General features: G+C 40.6%; 1 protein-coding gene across 1 annotated transcript in view; it reads left to right on the top strand.

Moving 5' to 3' along the window:
• The window catches only part of SH3BP4 (SH3 domain binding protein 4), an 80,692-nt gene that overhangs the window by 35,100 nt on the left and 31,116 nt on the right, over positions 1 to 14,476 (top strand). The window contains exon 3 of the mRNA XM_083350774.1: positions 3,564 to 3,821. Within this exon, the coding sequence (XP_083206900.1) occupies positions 3,704 to 3,821 (118 nt within the window). The 5' untranslated portion in view covers positions 3,564 to 3,703. The remainder of the gene's footprint in view (positions 1 to 3,563; positions 3,822 to 14,476) is intronic.

Below are 14,476 nucleotides of genomic sequence, written 5' to 3'. Positions count from 1 at the left end.
GGACCAACAACACAAGGCCCGGTTACTACAGAGCCTGTGGGAGGGGCACGACCAAAGAGATCAACGGCAGATCTCCAGGCAGTGTTCCAGAGGCTTCAGGCCACTAAGGATGGCAAAGCTTTTGACATGGAATGTTAATGGCCTGAATTCACCACAAAAAAGAAAGAAAGTATTTCACTACCTGAAACAACATAAAAATGACATTGTCTGCTTACAGGAGACATGTTGCTGCAAAAGATCAAAAGTATTTGATTTGTTCTCAGTTGGGAGCACATTTTATAGCTTCTGCCCCTGATAAAAAAGGGGGGAGTGGTTATTAAGAAGAGATTTATCGGCTAGATTAATTGAATCTGATACACAAGGAAGATATATTATTGAACTAGTGTTACAAGGCAAGAAAGTCCTTATTATTGGGTTATATGCCCCTAATCAACAGCAAAAAAAAAGTTTTATAAGTTTTTACATCATAAACTAACTCAATTGGATTACAAATCTGTTATTATGATGGGTGATTGGAATGGTGTTTTGGACTCAAGTAAAGACAAGAAGGGATCTTTTATGGGAAAGTTTCTGGTTTTAAGGTATATAATAATAAGACTAAAATGTTGTCTAAAAATATGACCATGAATGAAAAGGGTAAAATTGACAGGTTATGAAATAGTGAAAAAGGTTAAATATTTGGGAGTATATATTACAGCCTCTAATGTGAAATTATATAAGAATAATTATGAGACATTATGGCTAAAAGTACAAAAGGATCTAAATAATTGGAAAAAACTACAATTATCTTTGCTGGGGAAAATTGCAGCTGTTAAAATGAATGTTTTACCAAAGTTTCTCTTTTTGTTTCAAATGATACCTATATTGAAAAAGATGTTAATCTGGATGAATGGCAGAAGGGTATTAATAAATTTATCTGGGCGGGGAAAAAACCAAGAGTTAAACTTAAGATTCTACAAGACGCACGGGAAAGAGGAGGACTTAAGGTGCCTAATTTGAAATTATATTATGATGCGGTGGTTTTAACATTGGTTAGTGATTGGCTTAATTTAACAAATAAAAGACCCAGGCCCAAAATTTAAGAGAAAATGTTTATAAAATGTTTTATAGATGGCATTTGGACCCTAAAAAGTTGTCTTGTATGTATCCTAATTTACAGCCCAAATGTTGGAGATGTGGCAGTATGGATGCTACTTATTTTCATATTTGGTGGACTTGTAGAAATATAAAAGCTTTTTGGATTAAAATCTGGTGGAATATTAGAAAGATTTTTAAGAGAAAGATAAAGTTTACTCCACAACTATTCTTATTGGGTGTTATAACAAACTGTGATACTAAAGAAACTAACTTGATGTTGAACTTGATAACAGCTGCAAGGTTATTGGTAGGGCAGTATTGGAAGAAGGATAGTTTGCCTACTATAGAAGAATGGACATGTAAAGTGTCAAATTTAGCAGAGATGGCTAAGATTTCTGCTTATTTGAAGGATCATTCACAAGAAAGATACATTTCAGTCTGGAGAAGATGGATAGATTATATTAAGAATAAATATGGGACTATAAAGTTCTATTTAGCTTATGAGTAAATTTTGGATTGTTATTATTAATATTTTTTTATAGTGGAATTTTTATTAGTTTTAATTATATGGTATTATTATTATTATTTTAGTAATAGTATTGTTTAATAACTTGGATATTAATTTGTTTATGTTTTTATTATTATTATGTTTACTTTTGTTTGTATTTATGTTAAAGGGAGTTAAAGCGCATTATGAATTTGGTTATTTATATAGTTGGTTAATGTTAGTTAGATTATGATTATTATATTTGTAACCCTGTATTCAGCTTTGGGAAGTGGGGGAGGGAGAGGGGGGCGTTTGGGATGGGCTGGGATTATACTTAAGACAGACATGTCAAACACAAGGCCCGGGGGCCGGATCCGGCCCGCGAAGTGGTTTCATGTGGCCCGCGAAGCCATCCTGGAAACAGTGAGGGAATGGCCCCCACTGCCTTGGCCCTGGCCCAGAGACCCTCCTTCTGCCAGAGACCCTCAGATCTGTCCCACTCCTGCCCAGACCCCCATAGGCACCCTTGATGCGAACTATGTAGAGCGGCCACGCCCACCCAGTAGGCCATACGCACTCTAGCCACGCCCACCCTGGCCATACCCACCCGGCCCCTTGAGGGCAACCGCAATGCTGATGCGGCCCTCAGTGAAATTGAGTTTGACACCCCTGACTTAAGAGATAGGAATTTCTGAGTAGCAACTTCAATCTAGATCTGTGTGATCAAAAACTGAACAAGACATCCAAACATTAAATTTGCATGTCAGCATACACTGTATGCCATACAGTATCTACCCAAAATTTCTATAACTGTATGAGTTCATTACATGAAAGGGTTTTTTTTAATAAAGAAAATGTGTTCTGGGCTTGTCATGTATCACCTGTGATAGTTTTTAAGGTGGGAAAAACTTGTCTGTTAATTAAATTAATTTCCCATAATTCATAGATTTGCTAGTTTATAATGAAAAACATGCCCTGCCTGGTTGGTCAAGGGCTTCCAGGAGGTGGTATGTGGTTGTTGAATTCAAGTTGTAGTTAATACCTCTTAACTACAGGAGGCCACCCTTGGACCCAACAGTGTTGAATACTGTTGGAACACAGCGTTCATGTATTTTCTACAATTATAGCTGTATTCAGTAGAGATATACTGTATATATTCTTGAACCAGTAGATGGCAGTGTTTATAAAGTTTGTAGTTGCATCTATGGCAGAGGTCCCTAACTTTTTGGGCACCAGGGACCTGTGCCATGGAGAAAGATTTTTCTGCGGATCAGAGGGAGTGTGGTTTTGAATACTGCCTTTCCTTAAATGTAGCTATTTAGGAATGTTAGAAATAGATAAGCAATAAAGCAATAAAAGGCAATCCAGTACCAAAAAATAGCAAAAGGTTTGTTACATATTTGCAAACACGGGTAAATCTGAGGTGGTCCCATATTAAAGCTTGCAAAAGGCTTTTATACTCCTTCCTCCCCCACCCCCTGCTCAACATTGTTCTGATTTTCCATTGATTGGATACTAACAAGTTCAAGAGTGCCTATTAACAAACATACCCTAGTTATAGAGCAAAGTCTAAAGTTCCCCTAGCTACAGGGCAAATTCTGTCTAGCTACAGCTCAGAAAGCAATACTTTATATTTCACAGGAAGTAGACCTTTTCTGTAGTAGCCCTTGCCCTGTGAAACACCCTTCCCCAAGACATCTGGCAAGTTGCAACCCACTTAGCCTGGAAAACTATAAAGAAATGACTCGTCCCCTAAGCACTGGGGTAGGATGAGTCTGAAATATGAAGTTGATTATGTTGGTTGCATCAGAAAAGTGCTACCTTTTTGTTTTATTGTTCTTTTTGTTTACTATTGTTTTATTGTTTACTACTGTGACCTCCCAGAGTTATATCTTTTAAGATGGGCAGTCATATAAGTCAAATAAATAAGATTTCTGCAATTTAGTCATACAAAGATGCTTATTTTAAATTACCATATCATGGTCTTTTTTCTCTTCAGGTATATATTGTGGAAGAAAATATTGAATGAATTGATAATTGCAACCATTTAAAATAAATGGCACAGAATTTGTCACATCTCTTCTAGAGAAGTTGACCCATTAGATTTTCTGATTCTTAAAAAACAGCACATATCTTAAGATGGCAGCCCAGAGGATTCGTGCTGCTAATGCCAGTTGCCTCTCACGATGCAAATCTGAGGGGATGCTGATAGACCTGAATGAGGAATTTTCAGAAACCAGTTTGAATTCTATCACAGGTGAGTTTTTTCTGTTAAAAATAGATCCTATGACATTCAATCAGGATGAAAATGCTGGGAAGAGAATGGATTATTACATATTGCAGATTTTACAGATCATACTATAAGTTGTTTATTATCACTTAGAAACCAAATTATAACTTTCGCACTATAAGCTACCCATTTTCAGGCTTGTGCCCAAGTGGTTATTCCTACCCTTTAGAAGATGGGTCCTCAGGGTATATTAATTATGAATAAGAAGCTGCAGCTGATATGAGGCATGGAGAGCATGGCTGATGGGTGAGTGCATAGCAGGCATGCACACAGACTCTGCTGATTTCAGCAGCGCTTCAGTGTCTGGCCAGCCTCCTCAGATCAGCTGCAGCATGTCATGGAGAGTATAGCGGACGCAGGGTGAGTGTGAGGCAGGCACGCACATGAATTCTGCTTTTTTCCAGTGCCCACCCAAGAGGTAAGGTGATTAGTCAGTGGACGTGCCATGAATGGGGATTCACCATTTCCCAAACCCTGACACTGCCAAAGTGGATCCCAGGCTGCAATGTGTGCTGCAATGGAGAGATAGGAAGTGGAGCAGCCAGCGTGAGGGAAGGAGGAGCATGGAGAAGAAAGAGGAAAAGCGGCAAAGTGGAGTCTGTGTGCCTGCCTGCCAGATGCTCACCCCGCGTTAGCCGCATTTTCCATGCCGCACTGCAGTTGATCTAATGCATGGAGAACATGACTGACATGGGGCGAGCGTGTAGCAGGTGCACACACAGAGTCTACTGTTTTTGGCAGCGCTTCAGTGCCTGGCTGGCCGGGACAGCCCCACTTTTCACTTGGCCGCTTTTCCTCTTTCTTCTCCCCACTCCTCCTTCCCTCGCTCTTGCTGCTCCACTTCCTGTCTATCCATTGCAGCACATATTGCAGCCTGGAATCCCCTTTGGCAAACTACATTTGTGGGACTGCATATGGTGGTGGAGGAACATGACAGAGGAATGCATCGGGGGACCATCTTAGTGGGCAAGACGTGGCTCGATCGAAAGCCACTGCACAAGTCGGGCGGTATGAGACAGATCCCCCTCACTTGTCCACCCACCCTCTTCCCTTTCATTCCCCTTCACAGCTCTACCCACACAGCCACCAAAATAGCAGGTAGAGCGCCAGAACCGGAAAGTACCTGCTTTCCAGCTCCATTGCATTTTTCTGCTGCCACAGACTGGAGAGCTTGCCCAACTCACCACCACCCACATGCCCTCCCTTCCCAAAGCATTTCTATGTTAACCTTTCCAGCTCTGACGGATTTCTCCATCATGTTCCTCCACCGCCTTATGCAGTCCCATAAAATTCTTTTGTTTGTGAGACTAAAAAAAAGTTCAATCAATCAATTCCAATTTCTCACAAAAAAGAAGAGATCTCCCAAAGTTGGAATTGATTGATTGAACTTTTTTTTTAGTCCCACAAACTTCTTTTGTTTGTGGGACTGCACAGAGTGGCAGAGGAATGCAATGGAGGAACACGTCAGAGCTGGAAACAAGGTTAGTATAGAAATGCTTTGGGAAGGACTTCTGGTTCTGCCCCATAGCAACGCAACCAAGGGATTGCTGAGCTCCACACTCCACGGCTAGTTTTGCCCTGCCAAGGGACCCTAAATGGAGAGGCAATGAAGAAGGAGGGGCACCCCGATGATCACAAAATGACAGCAGTCAATCCATTCGATCTGGGGGAAGTCCTCCAACCCAACAGGAGAAAGGTTAGCTGCACATCAGCTACCAGCAGCCAAAGTCCAAGAGCACAAACCAGAACAACGGTGAACTGCATGCTTGGAACTGGGTGAGAATATCGATCTTCTCTCTTCTATTTTGTAATTGATTCCATAGAAAAGATCCCCAAAGCAAGAAATCCTCTGAATGTGAGAAAGGAGGTGATTACACCCCCACCCTTTCATAGACGGGAGTGGCGAATTAACTTCACGGGGGAAAGAAATATATTAACATGAAATTAACGTTATAGTCAGGATGAATCTGAAAATTAAGAAAACCATTAAGATTTTACATCTGAAAGGGTTTTGATGAAATTATTAAAAACCAATTCTTTGTTTAAAAAGTTGGACAATTTTAAGACTGGCTGGTTTAAAAGGCTAAACACAAAAATTATGGTACCAGTGAAAGAACATCTGGAAGAGGGAGATAAAATGGATGCTGCACACCTATCAAAACATGGCAGGAAACTATCTAATATCCTTTTCTGAAGGTGCCAGTCTGGAACATCAGAGATCTGCAGGAGCAACACTTCAAGAGAAGGCAAATACCTTCCAGGAGGAAATATATGCAATGATGTGACAGTTTCAAATGACAATGATTTCAAATCATGATGAGATTAAAAGCAACTTTGATGGTATAAATGAGCACATTTCCAACTTAAACTTACAAGTAAATATTCTCAGAAAATGATGATAAAGAATGAACAAACAGACCAGGTAACAGAATACAAATCAGAGGTCAGTGGCCAAAAAAAGGGAAATTACAGATGAAGAGAACTACAAATTAATACAAACAAATGAAAACTTGCAAGGTTTTACCATAACAATGGAAATGGAAAAAATATCCTATATTTCACGACCTCAAAATCAACTTAAAAATTTGAAAGAAAAACTAACAAAATGGACTATAGAACAACCAGGACAATCATTAAAGTTTGGGAGACAAAAAATGCATGTGTTATCTAACTTGTTTTTTCTATTCCCAGCAGCATTTACAAAAATACAGGAAAAAGCTCTGTGCAAGGCGAACACATTAACTTGGAAAACTAGTTGGCAAAAGAAGGCTAGAATCAGATCTGAGAGATTTGATGCAATCTACCTGAGGGAGTACTGTATGATCAAACACCTGTTTGAATATGGTTAAAAGAATAGATAAATTATGGATATAAAGGGGTCTTATAGTAAGAGAGATAAGACATATAAGTAGTATAGTAATTTTTATAATATATGAAATGTAAAAATATTGGATTGATGTACATGAATGAAAAGGTTGGATATTAAAGGTTACTAACTTTGAGAAAACTATGACTGATAAGAATGGTTTGAATACAGAAGGGAAACTAAGGTTAAATAAGAAATTTGAAAACAGGACCTATAGCGATTTAATGATGATTACTATACAATTGAAATATAAACTGATAAAAAAGATGCTATATGCTGATGTTACTGTTATTTCTATAAAAGAAAAAGTTTATATTTATATGTATTGAATTTTAAGAATGATATTTGGTAAATGTTGACAAAAGAAGAATATTGGATGAAGAGAAGATCAAGGAAATATATCATTAGTTAACATGTTGATTACGGAACTATAGAAATTAATTATTATTGATTGTTTTTTTAACATATGAACCCAGACAACACGCTGTTTACTAAGCACTAAAGGAACAGAAGACTACTAGCATTAGAAGGCCATGACATGCAAATAGGGTGGCATGCTATAATTGGGACAGGAAATATAAGGCTCATCCAGAATCATCATATTAGATGGGCACTATTAGACATGTGGAGAAAAATTAAAAAATTAATTATATAGAAATCCCCAATTGGCTATCCATATTAGAGATATTCATGCACCCCAAATTCATAAATTTAGGAAGAGTAATCACATATACCCCTTCATGGATTACTGCCTTGTCGTGGCGAAGGGGCTTGCATAATTCAGTGAAGCTTTGAGCTATGCCGTGCAGGGCCACCCAAGACAGAAAGGTCATAGCAGAGAGTTCTGACAAAATGTGATCCACTGGAGAAGGAAATGGCAACCCACTCAACCCACCCATCTTTGCCATGAAAACCCTATGGACAGTACCAAAAGGCAAAACGATATGATGCTGGAAGATGAGCCCCTCAGGTCGGAAGGCGTCCAATATGCTACTGGGGAAGAGCAGAGTGCTAGTACTAGTAGCGCCAGAAAGAATGAAGCAACTGGGCCAAAGCCAAAAGGATGCTCAGCTGTGGATGTGTCTGGTGGTGAAAGGAAATTCCGATGCTGTAAAGATTTTTTCTCCATAGGAACCTGGAATGTAAGATCCATGAATCAAGGAAAGCTGGATGTGGTCAAAAAAGAGATGACAAGACTGAACATCAACAACCTAGGTATCAGCAAACTAAAATGGACAGGAATGGGTGAATTTAATTCAGATGACCATCAAGTATACTGCGGGCAAGAATCCCTCAAAAGAAAAGGAGTAGCCTTCATAGTCAAAAAAGAGTAGGAAAAGCAATACTGGGGTACAATCCTCAAAATGACAGAATGATCTCAGTTTGAATCCAAGGCAAACCATTCAATATCACAGTAGATCAAGTCTATTCCCCAACCACCAGTGCTGAAGAGGATGAAATTGACCAGTTCTATGAAGCCCTACAGCACCTTATAGAGCTAACACCAAAAAATGATGTTCTTATCATCATGGGGGATTAGAATGCTAAAGTAGGAAGCCAAAACATAAGCGGAATAACAGGCAAGTTTGGCCTTGGAGTACAAAATGAAGCAGGGCACAGGCTGATAGAATTTTGTCAAGAGAATATGATGGTGATAGCAAACACTCTTTTCCAACAACCCAAGAGACGGCTCTACACATGGACATCACCAGACGGTCAACACAGAAATCAGATTGACTATATGCTCAGCAGCCAAAGATGGAGGAGCTCTATACAGTCAGTAAAAACAAGACCAGGAGCTGACTGTGGCTCAGACCATGAGCTTCTCATTGCAAAGTTTAGGCTTAAACTGAAGAAAGTAGGAAAAAGCACTAGGCCACTCAGGTATGAATTAAATCATATCCCTGTTGAATATACAGTAGAGGTGACAAATAGATTTAAGGAATTAGATCTGATAGACAGAGTGCCTGAAGAACTATGGACAGAGGTTCGCAACATTGTACAACAGGTAGCAACCAAAACCATCCCAAAGAAAAAGAAATGCAAGAAAGCAAAATGGCTGTCTGAGGAAGCTTTGCAAATAGCTGAGGAAAGGAGGGAAGCGAAAGGCAAGGGAGAAAAAGAAAGATACGCCCAATTGAATGCAGAATTCCAGAGAATAGCTAGAAGAGATAAGAATGCCTTCTTAAATGAACAGTGCAAAGAAATAGAAGAAAACAATAGAATAGGGAGGACCAGAGATCTTTTCAAGAAAATTGGAGAGATGAAGGGAATGTTTCATGCAAACATGGGCATGATAAAGGACCAAACTGGCAGGTACCTAACAGAGGCAGAAGAGATTAAGAAGAGGTGGCAAAATTACACAGAAGAACTATATAAGAATGAGCTTAACATCCCTGATAGTCACAATGAGGTGGTCACTGACCTCGAGCCAGACATCCTAGAATGTGAAGTGAAGTGGGCCTTAGAAAAGCTGGGCAACAACAAAGCTAGTGGAGGTGACAGTATTCCAGCTGAGCTATTCAAAATCTTAAAAGACGATGCAGTAAAAGTGCTACACTCAATTTGCCAGTAAATTTGGAAAACTCAACAGTGGCCACAGGATTGGAAAAGATCAGTTTACATTCCAATTCCAAAGAAAGGCAGTGCCAAAGAATGTTCAAACTACCGCACCATTGCACTCATTTCTCATGCTAGTAAAGTTATGCTTAAAATCCTACAAGCTAGACTCCAGCAGTATGTGGACCGAGAACTACCAGAAGTACAGGCAGGATTTCGAAGAGGCAGAGGAACTAGAGATCAAATTGCCAACATACTTTGGATCATGGAGAAAGCTAAACATCTACTTCTGCTTCATTGACTATGCTAAAGCCTTTGATTGTGTGGATCATAACAAACTTGGCAAGTTCTTAAAGAGATGCACATACCAGACCATCTTATTTGTCTCTTGAGAAACCTATATGTGGGCCAAGAAGCAACAGTGAGAACTGGACACGGAACCACTGATTGGTTCAAAATTGGGAAAGGAGTCCGGCAAGGCTGTATACTGTCGCCCTGCCTATTTAACTTATATGCAGAGCACATCATGAGAAAGGCAGGGTTAGAGGAATCAAAAGTTGGAATTAAGATTGCCAGAAGAAATATCAACAACCTAAGATATGCAGATTCTTTAGTTCTTCTTCACTTTCTACCACTCTAATGGCAGAAAGTGAAGAAGAACTAAAGAGCCTCTTGTTGCGGGTGAAGAAGGAGAGTGCAAAACTTGGGTTGAAACTTAACATTAAAAAAACCAAGTTCATGGCATCTGGCCCTCTGAATTCCTGGCAAATAGATGGGGAAGAAATTGAGGTAGTGACAGATTTTATTTTCCTGGGCTCCAAGATAACTGCAGATGGGGACTGTAGCCAAGAAATTAAAAGACGCTTGGTCCTGGGGAGGAAAGTTGTGCCATTGGCTGCCAAACTTCCTGTTTGGCAGCCAATGGCACAACTGGGAAAAGCCAGTGCCTCAGCCTTCCAGTCTGGTTTCTCTTTGCCTAGCGACCCTTAAAGGGTTGGAAAGTTGCCCTGGAGGGGCAACGAAGAAGGAGGGATACTTCAGGAGCTCAGATCAGGTGGCAACTGATCAGAGCGGATTGCAGACCCCTCTGAAAAAGTGGGGGAAAGGTTGCCAGGTGAGCCAAGGCAGCCCTAGTCATCTCCAGCAGGAAGGGAATCACCACAAAACAGCTGATTCTCAACTGCGTGCAGAGGCTGGGTGAGTCAGAATTTTCTTTCCTTCTCCTTGAGGATTATAAATGTTGAGCCCCTGATGGGAAAGGGCTGAAAAGTAAAGACCCCAAAAGGATTAAAGTTAAAAGTGGTGAGTACTTACAAAGAAGGGGAAGTGCTCTTTGTTAAGAATATTGGACCTTGATAAATAAGCTGGCGAAAGAAGAAATACAGTACAAATAAATAGTGAGAAATGGAAAAAATGCTTTTACAACAGTGACCTTGGAGGACAGAGCTGCAATTAACTAAAGTGTCCTGTTGTGAGATTGCAAGGGAAAAAGACTTTTAAAAATTACTTTTGTTGATTTTGGCTAAATTTAAATAGATACTGTTTTGGCTTTAGACTGTAAGCTGTAAAATGAGTTCATCAAACATTACCAGACTTATGAAAAAAACCTCTTCTGCACCCTCAGTAGGACAATCTAGTCCAACAACACAGGGATCTATTGAAACAATGTTGCAATGTGAAAAAATAAGCACTGCTCAAAGCAAAACACAGACTTCATTAAAACTGCTTCAAGAGATGATGCAAAATACTCAAGACATGATGCAAAGGAATCATGCAGAGACACAAAAGAACCATAAAGAGACACAAAGTAAACTTGAGAAAGTAAGTGAAGAAATCCTGGATATAAAGGAAAAATTTGAAGCTGAAAATCAAATGATAACTAAAAACCAACAGAGAATACAGAAAATTGGAGAAAAGTCACACGATAACGATAAAAAATAGAAATGTTATTACAAGAAAATGAAAAATTAGACAATGCAATTAAGATTTTAGAGATGGAAAAAGCGGAACACTATTTAAGATTTCAAAATATTCCTGAGGATAGAGAAGAAATTATAGCAGAGGTGATTATAAATTTAAATATAAATAAATAAATAAAAATATTGACATACTGGAGTAGGTTTTAAAGGCAGATAGAGGAGAAATTCAAGTAGAGGTTGATGAAATATTCCACATGAACTCAAGCTATGCATGAAGAAATAAACTGCCAAGAGAAGTACATGTACGGTTTATAAAGAATACAACAAGAGATGAAGTGCTACGGAAAGTCAATACAATATAAAAATAAAGAAATTTGGTTTTAAAGCAGATACCCATTATCATTTCCTGACTGTTAAGGATTTGTTGTGCAGAGATCTCCTTGTGCTACCAAAGAGTTACACAGACAAGGAAGGGTACTGAAAGCAGTAAGAGTCACACAGTAACCACAAGAGTACACTGAGTTGTGAAAGCAAAAACTACTTAACTTTTGAGGTGGTGTAAAAAACAAAAATGCATGGTCAAAAATAAACAGTCCAGGTCATACACAATAGCAACAGTCCAAGTACAAATCCTAATACAAAGTCTTCTTACCGGTCCAGAGGTCAATACACAGTTCAGGTTTATCATAGTAGTAAAGCAACAGTACAGCAAAACAGAGCAAAAACAGTAATAGTAGAGAGCAGTGAATTTAGAGAGAGAGAAGCTACGTTCCTAGCTCCCTCTTATGGCCATGAGAACACTTACACACCCATTGGCCAATTAACATCTTAAAGACATAACATCATGGTTAATATATTTTCAACCCAACATTGTAGGCTATCACCATATGCCTAACATTCTCCCCTTTGGGTAGAATAATATATAACCCTTACAATCTTATGCACATTCTTTCACAATTAGCATTGTGTTTCACAGCACTTTGTACCTTCGTAAAATGGTCTGCAATATTTACATCAGATGGGCAATACTCTAGCTGTATTAATTTATCTTTTACACATTGTCTTACATTTAGATAACGAAGATCTGTATGTTTGGATCTTGTTCTAATCTATCCCAACCAACGTGCTCAAGGAATTTGGCACTTGCACTATTATATACATTATTTATTTATTTATTTTATTGGATTTGCATACCGCCCTTTTCCCGTAGGACTCAGGGCGATTTACAGGGCAGTTAAAGCCATGAATATAAAAAATTTAAAACAAATAAAACAACTTAAATTCAAGCCCCAAGAATAAATCTAAAACCCAGTTAAATTAACAACCCCACAGTCTGGACCAAACAGTTGAAGAGCCAAGTTTTCAGGTCCCGGCGAAATGAGCGAAGGTCGGAGGCATTCCAAAGTTCTGTGGGTAGTTGGTTCCATAGGGCAGGCACACCCACAGAGAACGCCCTTCTCCTGGGAATAACCCGCCAGGATTCATTAACCGGCAGAACCCTGAGAAGGCCCTCCCTGTGGGGGCGCACAGGACGATGGGAAGATGATGCCAGCAGCAGGTGTTCCCTTAGATAGTCCGGACCCAAGCCATTTACGGCTTTATAGGTCATTACCAGCACCTTGAATCTCACCCGGAGGGCAACCGGAAGCCAATGCAGCTCACGGAGAAGAGGTGTTACACGGGAGTATCAGGAAGCTCCCATCAAAACTCACGTGGCTGAATTCTGCACCAGTTGAAGCCTTCGGGTGGTCCTCAAGGGCAGCCCCATGTAGAGGGCATTGCAGTAGTCTAACCGGGAGGTCACGAGCACATGAGTGACTGTACGTAGAGCATCTCGGTCCAGATAGGGATGCAACTGGCGCACCAGGCAAATCTGGGCAAAAGCCCCCCTGGTCACGGCTCCTATATGATCTTCCAAACTGAGCCATGAATCCAGGAGGACTCCCAAGTTGCGAGCCCTATCAACGGGGAGTAATACCTCATCCCCTATTGTTAATGATGGAGAAGGCTGGTCAGCCCGAGATGCCGGTATGAACAGCCACTCAGTCTTGACAGGATTGAGACGAAGCCTGTTTCTCCCCATCCAAACCCAGACCGCCTCCAGGCAACGGGACATCACAGTGAGGGCATCACTGGGTTGGGTTGGGGTGGAAAGAAAAAGTTGGGTATCATCAGCGTACTGGTGATACCCCACCCCGAAACCACGAATGAGCTCACCCAGTGGCTTCATGTAGATGTTGAACAGGAGGGGAGAGAGGACCGATCCCTGAGGGACTCCACAAACGAGAGATCTCGGGGTGGACCTTTGTCCTCCTGTCAACACCGATTGCGAGCGGCCCAGGAGGTAGGAGGAGAACCACTGTAAAACGGTGCCTTCACATTAGTTGTGCCTTGTTCCCAGAAATGATAGGATCTATGATTAGATTCAGGGACGTGGTGGCTCAGTGGGTTAGGACGCTGAGCTTGTCGATCAGAAGGTCGGCAGTTTGGCGGGTCGAATCCCGAGTGCCGCGTAGCAGAGTGAGCGCCTGTTACTCGTCCCAGCTTCTGCCAACCTAGCAGTTCGAAAGCACGTAAAAATGCTAGTAGAAAAATAGGGACCGCTCCGGTGGGAAGGTAACAGCGTTCCGTGCGCCTTTGGCGTCTAGTCATGCCAGCCACATGACCACGGAGATGTCCTCGGACAAGCGCTGGCTCTTCGGCTTTGAAACGGAGATGAGCACCGGCCCCTAGAGTCGGAAACGACTAGCACGCATGTGCAGGGGAACCTTTACCTTTACCTTATGATTAGATTCATAACCTACGAAGTATAATTGTCTAGCCCTATGTTGGCCTTTACTCCTGAGTTGCGCAGGAATGTGGACCCATGCTGGGGTGCCAAACATGTGCAGATAATCAAGGTTTGGTTTTCTACCATGCCATATTGTATATGGTATTTTACCAGTAGAAGTATTAACCACTATATTCAGAACATGGTTTGCACATTTTGCTGCCTCCCCCCACAGTCTATCTGTTAAGCCAGAATCTTTTAACATGGTTCTCATCATGGCTTGTAAAGTTTGCCCACGTCTCTCAACAAATGCATTATGTTGAGGCCTATAAGGGGCTGAACGTTTATGCTCAATGCCAGTTGATTCAAGCATATCAACAAAGCGTTTGTTTGTAAATTCAGTGCCATTATCAGTAATTATGCACTGAACCTTTCTCTTTGTTTTCCTCTCGACAAACTTCAGCCAGTTTAAAAATTGTTGGAAAGTGTCTGCCTTTGACTTAAGCAG

The sequence above is a fragment of the Vipera ursinii genome, assembly GCF_947247035.1.
Source record: "Vipera ursinii genome assembly, chromosome: 1".
Lineage (NCBI taxonomy): Eukaryota > Metazoa > Chordata > Lepidosauria > Squamata > Viperidae > Vipera > Vipera ursinii.
Note: the sequence above shows the minus strand (reverse complement) of the source record. Positions and strands in the feature narration are given on the sequence as shown.